General features: G+C 35.3%; 1 protein-coding gene across 1 annotated transcript in view; it reads right to left on the reverse strand.

Moving 5' to 3' along the window:
* Window positions 1-12,019, reverse strand: part of PSMD14 (proteasome 26S subunit, non-ATPase 14) — a 92,935-nt gene that overhangs the window by 76,620 nt on the left and 4,296 nt on the right. The window contains exons 2-3 of the mRNA XM_007457002.1: window positions 9,517-9,642; window positions 7,196-7,247 (exon numbers count right to left, since the gene is read on the reverse strand). Coding sequence (XP_007457064.1) covers window positions 7,196-7,243 — 48 coding nt within the window. The 5' untranslated portion in view covers window positions 7,244-7,247; window positions 9,517-9,642. The remainder of the gene's footprint in view (window positions 1-7,195; window positions 7,248-9,516; window positions 9,643-12,019) is intronic.

Raw genomic sequence — 12,019 nt, forward strand, 5'->3', positions numbered from 1 at the left:
GCTTTCCTATTTTGAGGTCATAAAGGACAAAATTTTCTTCCAAAAAACATTTTTTGGGGCTATGTACTGTGTGTCTGACATGGTCACGGGTTAGTTTATTCAATCCTTATAAGAACCATCTGAAGTAGATATTGTTACTCTCATTACAAAGATATGGTAATTGAATTTCTTAATGTGGTAAAATATACATAATATAAAATTTACCATTTTAACCATTTTTAAGTGTACAATTCTGTGGCATTAAGTACATTCACATCGTTGTGCAATCATCAGCACTATCGATCTACAGAACTTCCATCTTCCCAAAGTGAAACTCTGTACCATTAAACACCAACTCCCCATTCCACTACAACCCCCAACTCCTGGCAGCCACCATTCTACTTTTTGTCTCTATGAATCAGACTACTCTAGTAACTCATTTAAGTGGAATCATAAAATATTTGTCCTTTTCTGACTGGCTAATTTCATTCAGTATAATGTCTTCAAGGTTCATCAATGTCATAGCATGTGTCAGAACTTCCTTTTTAAGGCTGAATAATATCCCACAGTATTAATACACCACATTTTGTTTATCCACTCAACCGTCAATAAATACAAGTTGCTTCCACTTTTTGGCTATTGCAAATAATGCTGCTATGAAATGGCTGTACAAATATCTGACTCCCTACTTTCAATTCTTTGGGGTATATACCTAGACATGGAATTGCTGGATGTGGCAATTCTGTTTAATTTTTTGAGGAACCACCATACCATTTTCCACAGAGATCACACAATTTTACATTCCTACCAGCAATGCACAAGGATTTCTCTACACTCTCACCAACAGTTGTTTATTTGCTACATATTTTTGGATAATAGGCATCCTAATAAGTGTGTTTTCCAAAATTATAAAGTTTAATCTTCACAGGTAGGTCTTCAATACATCTGATATATACACTTTTGTGTACAGAATAATGTAAGAATCTAATATTATTTTTCCCCCCATATAGAAAGCCACTTGCTTCAGCAGCATTTAATGAACAGGCCTCTCCTTCCCCACTAATTTTTAATACCATCTCTTTCATAAATCAAGCTCCCATATATGCGTGAGTCTATTTCTGGACTTTGTATCTGATTATGCTGATCTACCTGACTATTTCTATACCAATATAACACTACTTGAGTCACATAGCATTAAAATATATTTTGATATTTGGTAGAGCAGTTTCTTTTTCCTTTCTAAGAATTTATTTGCTGTTCTTGGATTTCTTTTCTCCTATATGAATTTTAGAATCAGTTTTCTAATTCCATGAAAATTCTGGTTGATATTTTTATTGGAACTGCACTGAATTTATGATTAACTGGAGATAACTGGCATGTGATACTGAGACTCATCATTCATGAAAGTTTATTATTTCTTCATTTATTCCAAGAATTTCCCCCCATTACTATGTTAAATTAATCCTTTCTATAAAATGTTAGACCAAAATCTGAAAAACAGATAACTGAAAGAACATTTCTATTCCAAGACACATAACAAAAACCAAAAAAACAGTTATTGGTTATAAATATAAAATCTGTATACTGTGTGAATTTGGGAGTTATAACAAATAAAATAGATCATATCCAATTCATGAAGTTATTTTTTTAAGTCTAGCAACCTGAAATAATCCTTCAAAATGTAGCTTACATCTCACCACTTTCAGAAAGCCTTCTCTGACCACTCACCTACAGTATTTTCCCTTATTTTTGCATCTGAAATTTACTGAGGTCTGTGTTAGAAAGGTACAATCTGATAACTTATAGGCAACACATATGTTTTTGGTTTGTGCTTAGTTTGGCCTATATCATGTTTCTTAAAAACTAGAGACTAAAAAAATTAGGGAATTTCACACAAAAATCATAGGATTTCTGACTTGCAGGTTGTATGTCACTCTCTCTCAGTTAAGAGATTCCATTTCCATGCTTCCTTGATTACCAGGGCAGGCAAATCACACACTGATTCTTAAAGCTTCCACCTAAAAGTGACCTGTTAATTTCCAACTCACACTCCATTGGCCAAAGCAAAATCATGAGCAGGCTAAGTTCAAAAATGATGGAAAAGGGCTTCCCTGGTGACGCAGTGGTTGAGAGTCCGCCTGCTGATGCAGGGGACACGGGTTCGTGCCCCGGTCCGGGAGGATCCCACATGCCACGGAGCGGCTGGGCCCGTGGGCCATGGCCGCTGAGCCTGCGCGTCTGGAGCCTGTTCTCCGCAACAGGAGAGGCCACAGCAGTGAGAGGCCCGTGTACCATACACACACACAAAAAAAGATGGAAAAGTATAACCCTACTATGTACCTAGAAGATTAAAAGACAAAAATATTTCATATAACTGATGACTTTACCTTCAAACTCTTTCCTCCTGCCTATTCTTCAAACTACCACTAGAATTACTTTTCAAAAACACAGATTCAGTTATCCCACAGCTTTGCTTAAAAAAAAAAATCTTCATTAAAGTACATCTACTTGGGAAAAAGTAAAAAAATCACTAAAAATGGCATTCAGTACCTTTTATAATCTACTCCAAACTCCCTTACCAGCTTCTTTTCCCATTTTCCCCCTCACATCACCTATTCTCCAGGGCTTTCTCAATTTGCGTTGGCTACATTCCAAAATTTAGCTCAAGCATCATTTCCTCAACTCAGTCTCACTTTCCTTTTTTGGGAAAAAAAATTAAGTACCACATCCTCTACAAATCACATTATTTACAATAAGCACTGGTATTCACTAATTCAAAGTAGTTAATATGTGCCAGGCACTTGAAACATAACTGCTGTATGTCTACTAGAATGTAAGGTCCCTAGATTAAGTAACAATGTTCTTGTTTACCTTGGTATTCCCTATAGCATAACACCCAACACATGAAAACTCAAAATACTGGCCTAAAGAATGTAAATACAAGACGAGATAATAAATGTCATTGACATTTTACTTAAGTTTCACTTATTTATTTATTTATTTATTTATTTTTTGCAGTACGCAGGCCTCTCACTGTTGTGGCTCTCCCGTTGCGGAGCACAGGCTCCGGACCCGCAGGCCCAGTGGCCATGGCTCATGGGCCCAGCCGCTCCGCGGCATGTGGGATCTTCCCGGACCGGGGCATGAACCCGTGTCCCCTGCATCAGCAGGCAGACTCTCAACCACTGCGCCACCAGGGAAGCCCTCATTTACTTTTAAGTTTATCCTGACTCTTTCTAAAACTAAAATGGACCAAGAGACTTAAACAAAAACTTTTAGATGGAATTCCCTAGCGGTCCATTGGTCAGGCCAAGCTTCCACTTCAGGGAACATGGGTTGGAACCCTGGTTGGGGAACTAAGATCCCCCAAGTCACGTGGCATGGCCAAAATATAAATAAATAAAATAACTATCATTAAATTATTTAAAAAAAACACTTTTAGATGCTGCAGACTATGCTTTGGCTAGGCCCATCTGTTGGGTTTAGTCTTGACTGCTTTTGGAAATAGTTTAGTTGCCAAGACCTAAGTTGGGATAGTTATGAAGACAACCGAGCAGTCAAATTACAGCAGTAAATACTTTTAATACAATCATCTCACATCTTTCAGTAATTTCAAGTTCATAAGCACTTTAGCAAAGTAAATAAAAACACATTTGAAATAAAAGCTATTTGTATACAAATTTTAATAGTTCTAATAAAACATCTGTTTCTGCTTCACTACTGATAAGTTATATTGAAGTAGGGGATTGTAGACAGATTTAATGATTTTAGCCTGCTACTGTTCACGTATTAACATTTAAAAATATAATATTTAAGAAAAACTTTAAGTTGTCTTATAGGTATGCATACCATAATGAAGAACTAGGAAAAAGTACCATGATAAAGCTAATGGAAGAAAAAGTCTTAAAAAAGACATTGTGAACAGTGTGATATATTAAAGTCTCGTGAAAAGAGAACTAAAAGTAGGCCAATAGACTTGGCAATTTGAACAATTCCAGTACAGTAATGAAGGAGGAGGCCAGAATATAATCTCATGAGAGTCAATGGAGGTAAGGAGGTAGAATATGTGAGTATAAGCTATTATTTCAGGAATTCTTGAAATAAATGGAAGAAAAGGTTTAATGGCAGAATGCAGTGAAGTTTTGTTGTTTTGGGGATACAGGACACTTAAACATATTTGTAGGCAGAGGAAGGGGTCAGTGGAGATGAGCAAGGTTTCAAGGGAGGATGGGATCAGAGAATAAGTCAAAGCATTAGCCATGGAAAAGAGAAATGTCATTTCTAGTCAAAGAAAGTTGAGTCAGTAGAATGGATGGAAAACCCTGTTCTGCTACTATTCCCATGTTTTAAAAGAGCCATCTGCAAAGTTAACAGCAAGTAACCTGCCCCTATTTATGAGGAAATTCTGACTTTTATATTATATGGTAAGATAGTAACATTTCCCATTGATTTTTGGAGGGGTAAAACAACTTCTATATCCTTTCTACTTTTTTATTTATTTATTTTTTTTTGCGGTACGCGGGCCTCTCACTGTTGTGGCCTCTCCCACTGCGGAGCACAGGCTCCGGACGCGCAAGCTCAGCGGCCATGGCTCACGGGCCCAGCCGCTCCGCGGCATGTGGGATCCTCCCGGACCAGGGCACGAACCTGCATCCCCTGCATCGGTAGGCGGACTCTCAACCACTGCGCCACCAGGGAAGCCCATCCTTTCTCCTTTTATTGGCTGCTACACATTATCTAATGGAAAGAGTAGCTATTATCAATCCAAAGGTCTTTGACTTTTTATTAAAAATAAACAATACACTCGGGACTTCCCTGGTGGTCCAGTGGTTAAGACTCCCCACTTCCACCACAGGGGTGCAGGTTCGATCCCTGGTGGGGAACTAAGATCCCGCATGCCATGCGACGCAGCCAAAAAAAATTAAAAAATAAACAATACACTTAACTTTTTCCTGTTTATTAAAAAATAATACACTTAACATTTCATGTTTTAGAAGTAACATCATATCCGTTTGTCAAATTAGTCTAGAACAAGAGTAAATTAAATTTTAAGAAAAAATGTAATCATTGAACACCTAGTATTTGATAAAGGAGGTAACACAGAAATAAGAACCCCATAAATCATTCTCTTGAGAGTCTGTCACCTAATCAGGAAGACGAAACACATGAAATATCAGATTCTCAGGCACCACATTTTTAAGTTCAAATAAGACTACAAACTGAGGGGGGGACACATGTTGATTAAATTATCCAAAACCAAGGACAGGTTATTGAACCAACACTTCGTTTTCCACTCAATGCAAAGGTTTGCAGCAGTCATTGAGATATGATGTAACTCAATCGGTGGTCAGTGAACCCATTATTTCATGTCCAACAATTTCCCAGCATGGATTTCTGGCATGGATATACAATTTATTGCATCTACTACTTAAAGAAAAAGTTATTTTGGTATTTAAATTTGATGCAACTCCCCTTAAGAATTCTACTAAGGCAACATCTTTACCTGTAATTTGCAGGTAAATGTGCAGTATCTACATACCACCTCAGTTCACTTGACACTTTTATATGCCTACACATTGTTATTGCTAATTTTAGAATGAATTAGGGAAATTCTAGAAGCTACCTAGAATGTTTGTAAATGTATGGAAGCAGCTTTAGAAGGGTCAAGTTCAGAGAGGCTTAGGCCTCTTAAGAGAATGTATTACACAGATCTTACAAAAATGAAGAATCATGAAGAAACACACTTACAGTAAAGGAACATGAGAAATATTCAAAACTAACAAAAGTAGGGGCTTCCCTGGTGGCACAGTGGTTAAGAATCCACCTGCCAATGCAGGGGACATGGGTTCAATCCATGGTCATGGAAGATCCCACATGCCGCGGAGCAACTAAGCCTGTGAGCCACAACTACTGAGCCTGCACTCTCGAGCCTGCGAGCCAAACTACTGAGCCCGCGCACTGCAACTACTGGGCCCACGCGGCACAACTACTGAAGCCCGCACACCTAGAACCCGTGCTCTGCAACAAGAGAAGCCACCGCAATGAGAAGCCCACGTGCCGCAATGAAGAGTAGCCCTCGCTCACCATAACTAGGGAAAGCCCACGTGCAGCAACGAAGACCCAACGCAGCCAATAAATAAATAAATAAATGAACCTCACTGGTTAAAAAAAAAACTAACAAAAGCAAACGAAAAATAACCGAAGTCTGTGCAAGGATGCAATATAGGATCACAAGATGATTTCAACTTTCTAAAAGGAAAAGGTTTATTAGTCATACACCATGATAGACCCTTGTAAAAGTACCTACAAAACATTGAAAATTTCATGAAATCTCAAACAAAACTATTTCTTAATAGTCAAAATATTAGACTACATTGAATAAAGGAAGACAAAGTCATTGACAGTGATATGGAAATAGGAAACAGCTGACAACTAAAAGGGTTCTTAAGGTGGGCTATAAAAAATAGTCCCAAAATTTGGACATAAAATACATTCAAGTCTAACATAGTCATCTCTTTTGTAAATGTTGGACTGGAAAGATAATCAGTGTAGAATTCAAAAGAGGCAGAAATTTCTTCTTTAGCTGAAAGCAGATAGAATATCCTGAGATAGAAATCTATCTGGAGGCCATTTGCCCCAACAGTATGGAACAAGACAGATGATAATATTAAAACAACTTAAAATTCACTTAATTTTAATAAGAATGTAAAAAGAAACCATATATACCAAATTTAAAGAAAAGGGAGGTATTACTTATTAATTCATCCATGTATCATAATTACTAGAAGGAATTTATCAGTGTTAACATTGTACATACAAACATTCTATGGGTTTTCTGGATCTTGCCAAGAGTATGCCATGTTTACTTTTTCATGTGTTACTTTTAAAGTCTACATTGTAAATCCAGAAATAAGATACTTTGAGTCTTTTTTTTTTTAACCAATAGGCAAGTTTGATAATCTCGCATATCCCAAAAGTTTAAATCAAAGCAAATAGAGAAAATTCTTATTCCTGGGAGAAAATTAAATTAAGAAAATAGAACATTTTCTCCACAAGTTATTTAGTGTTGGAATATAGTAACCAGCAGTAAGGGAAGCTTCTTACCATAAGGTTATCTGTGAGGCAATTTTCTTGGGACTGACTTTTTTCTCTTTGGATAACTAGTGAAAGGCTTATAGTTTACACACAAAGAAACACGTAGAGTCTATATACTAACCTGGCCCAGTCCAGGCATACCTCCTCCAAGTCTAAGAAGTCTGTCCATATTTCTAGAAAACAGAAACAAAGAAAAACGTTCCTAAGCACGAAAGTGTTTACTCAATTGCTATCTACATAATTCACCTTCAGTCACTCAGTATGTCAAAAATATTGGTGGTAATTACAACACAACATCAGACTTCCTGTTAATTAACACCACATATTAATTCAAGAAGCTGTCTTCCATGCTAATTAACAGACCTTATTTTACTGCTTTGGTTTTGGGTTATCCCCAGTTTTAAAGACAAGCAATCTTAGCATACTTTCAAAACTTTGCTATCATTAAGTTAATTATATTTTCTTATTGTTACCTAATAAAGTACCTGAATGAGGAAAAAGTGCCTGAAATGCTTATCATATGTATGATTGAATTTCCTTCAATTTGTCCAGAGTGTACAAATAAAAATCCTCACTTTTAAATTAAATTTTAACATCCTCATTAGTAAGTTCTGTGCTAATTAACTTACAGCTTGTCAGTTATCATCAAAACTACATGTGAAAGACATTGTGAGCAGATTATGGATCTCTGAATTAGCATCAAAGGCTTTTTAAAAACGAACTCATTATACTAAAAGAAATATAAAGTAATATTGCATTAAATGCATTAAGATGTTTTAGAATCCACACAGATAGTTTGCGTTATTTCAGATACTGTAAAGATATACACCTTTTTCACTAAGGAAATTTGGCTGCTGTTCTCAATTACAATTTTAGAGTTAATCAGTACCAAGAGAATTAACTTTGAAATATCAATCTGATTTGTTTTTTACGTCTGGAATAACTACAGAAGATATTCTTACAAGCTTGAAAAATTCACAGAAGAAATCAAAGGAAAAAACAACAAGGGTACTAGTATGGCCACAAATACACAAAAACGAGTAATCAAATTATAAAAATTAATATTAGTACAACTAAATACTTTAAACAATGAAGCATTTTTTTCTACTTAAAAATTGCTACTATGCCTTAAAATTCCTCTTCTTCCTAGGTGTATGCTTTAGAAAATGGTATTACCACAAATTACATTCTAAATTAAATACTAACAGATTAGTCATTTGTCCATGTTGTTTTACTAGTTAGAACAGATATACAAACTTTTCAATAATGTACTTATATTCATTACATTACTGCCTAATTATATTTGTTGAATCCTGCAAACAATTTAATCCTGTGAATATTTAACACTGTTGGTACAGCAAACTTCATTCAAGTCCATATTTAGAAAAGTGCACAAATGATACAGCCATGGAACCTGTACAAAGTGAACACACCACCATAACCACCACCAAGATGAAGAAAGAGAACCCTGTCGGCACCTAAGAACCTCTCGTATCCCCTTCCTAGTCTCTACCACCCTGCAAAGGTAGAATTCCAACTTCCAACAGCACAGATCACGTCTGTTGCTTTTGAATTTTATGTAAACAAAATAATATATGTTGTCTGGCTTGTTTCACTCCACAAGTTTGTGAGACTGACAACAGATAAACTCATTTTAAAAAATGAAAAGGCATATAAGAAAACTGGATAGTCCAAACAAAATTTCCACTTTATAACCTTAACTCACCCTCCTAATAGCAATATTTACAAATAAAATCTCCATCAAATTCTCATTAAAATTCCTCAACTCAAATATGGCATTCGATACCTATCACTTTTTAAAGGCTGTAGACTGAAAACAACACAAAACCCTGTGTATTTTAAAATATAAAATACGTTTATTCCTCTACAATATATTACCCCCTTCAAAAAAAATTCTTTTGGCCTAGTTCAAGCTTACAAACGTAAAGAACAAATGGGAAAAAAAAACTTTAGACATTCTATATATTCCAGGCCAAAGTCAATTCCCAGCTGTGTTCAGTTTATCGATTCCCCCCGTGTTGTTTCTGATGACTTTACACAGACTCCAGATGCTGTGAATATACATGAGCAATGTGAGGAGCAGAGGGAAAGAAAATCTGGCAGGTCAAATTTGTGTTTTTAACAAAATTAGATGTCTCAGCAAACAGGAAAAAATTTAACAAACTAAATATTTTAAGATAATAAGGTTTAATAAAAATACTGACATTTGGAATGAAACACATCGATAAATGTTCTAAGTCATACTATTTAAAAAAAGTTTCTAGAAAGCAGACAAGGACAAAAATGCTAGTTATCTAAACGACTTTCATGAGCCCCTCAATCTGGGCTTTTCATGTGTGCTAAAACTGATACATTTTTATAACATCTTTATGACATATCCTGTAAGGACAGATAAAAGTAAAATATATTCTTAATGCTCACCTGGTCAGTAACTACAACTGCTGTGGTGTTAAGCTTCAATTTGTTGAGTTTGACAAATTTCTTCTTAACTCAAGCTCTTGCTAATACTGGTAGGTATAGTTTTTCCCAAGTTTTTTTTTTTCTCTCCTAAAAAAAAGTAAATAAAATAAGATGTAATTATTTTGAGAACTAAGGAGGGAAATATACCAAGAGCTTTAAAAGAAGCAAAATTCCTAAAAACAAAATAGAAATCAAAATTGATTTTTAATTACCATTTCCTGAGAGTACAGAATGAAATACCATCCAAGGGAGCTACAGAGCATAGTGATTACCCCTGTATCCAAATTTTGTTTCTAAAGTTTCTTTTTTGAGCTGTTCTAATTATATGTAGATTGACATTTCATGACTTTCAGTCTTTCTAGAGGTGTTTTAAAGAACAAAGAAGATTTATTCATTTTTTAAATAGAACAAAATTCATTCTATTGAGCAATTACCATATAGGTTCATTGCACATTATTGGAAATCTATAACATATTATGGAATCTAAGTGGTTAATTTTCCTGTATCTTGAAGGTTTGTTATTTCATTATCCTAGGAATTACTTTGTCATGTCTTAATCAGTTATTCCCAACTATGCCAAAAAATACTAAAATAATAAGAAAATGGAAGAATGGTAACAATCATCCCAAATGATGCAATAGTGAAATACATTACAGCCATTGCATCATCCTTCAGTTTTTATTGTGCTGCCCAAAGCACTGATTCATCTTTCAAAAAGATATAAAAGACTGGAGACATCATCTTTGTAGTCTTTTTTTTAGCTTTCATCGAACACAGTTGAGAATTTAGAATTCTTCATTTTCCTCCCGTAATGGCAAAGAGAAAACTGACAGAGAAAAAAAGTTTCACAACTATTAGAGAATCACAAGGTGAATGTAAAGAAACAAGTAACAGCACTCTAATGATAACAAAATTGACATAAGCCAAGGTTTCTTTGGCACTACTGACATTCAGAACCAAATAATTTTTTATTGTAGGGGGTTGTCTTGGGCATTATAGGATGTTTAGCAGCATCCCTGGCCTCTACGTACTGGATGCCACCAGCTGTGATAATCAAAATTGTCTCCGAAGAGGGAACCCTCCTACCCTGTTGGTGGGAATGTAAACTGGTACAGCTGTTATGGAAAACAATATGGAGGCTTCTTAAAAAACTAAAAATAAAGCTACCATATGATCCAGCAATCCCGCTCCTGGGCATATATCCGGAAAAGATGAAAACGTTTAATTAGAAAAGATACATGTACCACAATGTTCACAGCAGCACTATTTACAATAGCCAAGACATGGAAGCAACCCAAGTGTCCATGAACAGATGACTGGTTCAAGAACATGTGGTACATATACACAATGGAATATTACTCAGCTCTAAAAAAGAATGAAACATTGCCATTTGCAGCAACATAGATGGACCAGAGATTATCATACTAAATGAAGTAAGTCAGACAGAGAAAGATAAAAATTATATAATACCACTTATATGTGGAATCTAAAAAATAATACAAATAAATCTATATACAAAACAGAAACAGACTCACATAGAAAACAAACATGGTTACCAAAAGGGAAAGGGGGTAGGGGAGGGATAAATTAGGAGTATGGGATTAACAGTATAAACTACTATACATAAAATAGATAAGCAATAAGGATTTGCTTATTGCTTATTGCACAGAGAACAATAGTCAATACCTTGTAATAACCTATAATGGAAAATAATCTGAAAAAATATACTTATATAACTGAATCACTTTGCTGTACACCTGAAACTAACACAATATTGTAAATCAACTCTACTTCAATTTCAAAAAAAATGTCTCCAGACATTGCCAAATGTCCCCTAGAAGGGCAAAACCATCCTAGTTCAGAACCACTAATATAAACAAAATCTCAGACCACTGACAATATCCTATAACAATTTTCTCAAACTTAAAAATTAATGACTGTTGGAAACAGTTTGAGAGCTCTTCAAAAAGCTCAACACAGAATTACCACATGACCCAGAAATTCTACTCCTAGGTATATAGCCAAAAGAACTGAAACAGGTATTCAAAACAAGAACATGTATGTGCATATTTATAGCATAACTATTCACAACAGCCAAAAGGTGGAAAGAGCCCAAATGTCCATCAAAGGGGGTAAGGATAAACAAATTCTATATATACATACAATGGAACATATGGAATATTATTCAACTATAAAAAGGAATGAAATACTGATAATTGTTACAACATGGATGAACGTCAAAACATGCTATGTGAAAGAAGCCATGCACACAAGGTGACATAGTGTATGATTCCATTTACATGAAATATCCAAAATATATAAATCCATAGAGACAAAATGCAGGTTGGTGATTGCCAGGGGCTGAGGGAGGGAATAAAATGGAGAAACTGCTTAATGGGTAAGGGATTTTACTTTAGAAGAATGGAAAATGTTTTGGAACTACATAGAGGGGGTAGCTGCACAA

The sequence above is a fragment of the Lipotes vexillifer genome, unplaced genomic scaffold (genome assembly GCF_000442215.2).
Source record: "Lipotes vexillifer unplaced genomic scaffold, Lipotes_vexillifer_v1.1 scaffold1861, whole genome shotgun sequence".
Classification (NCBI taxonomy): domain Eukaryota; kingdom Metazoa; phylum Chordata; class Mammalia; order Artiodactyla; family Lipotidae; genus Lipotes; species Lipotes vexillifer.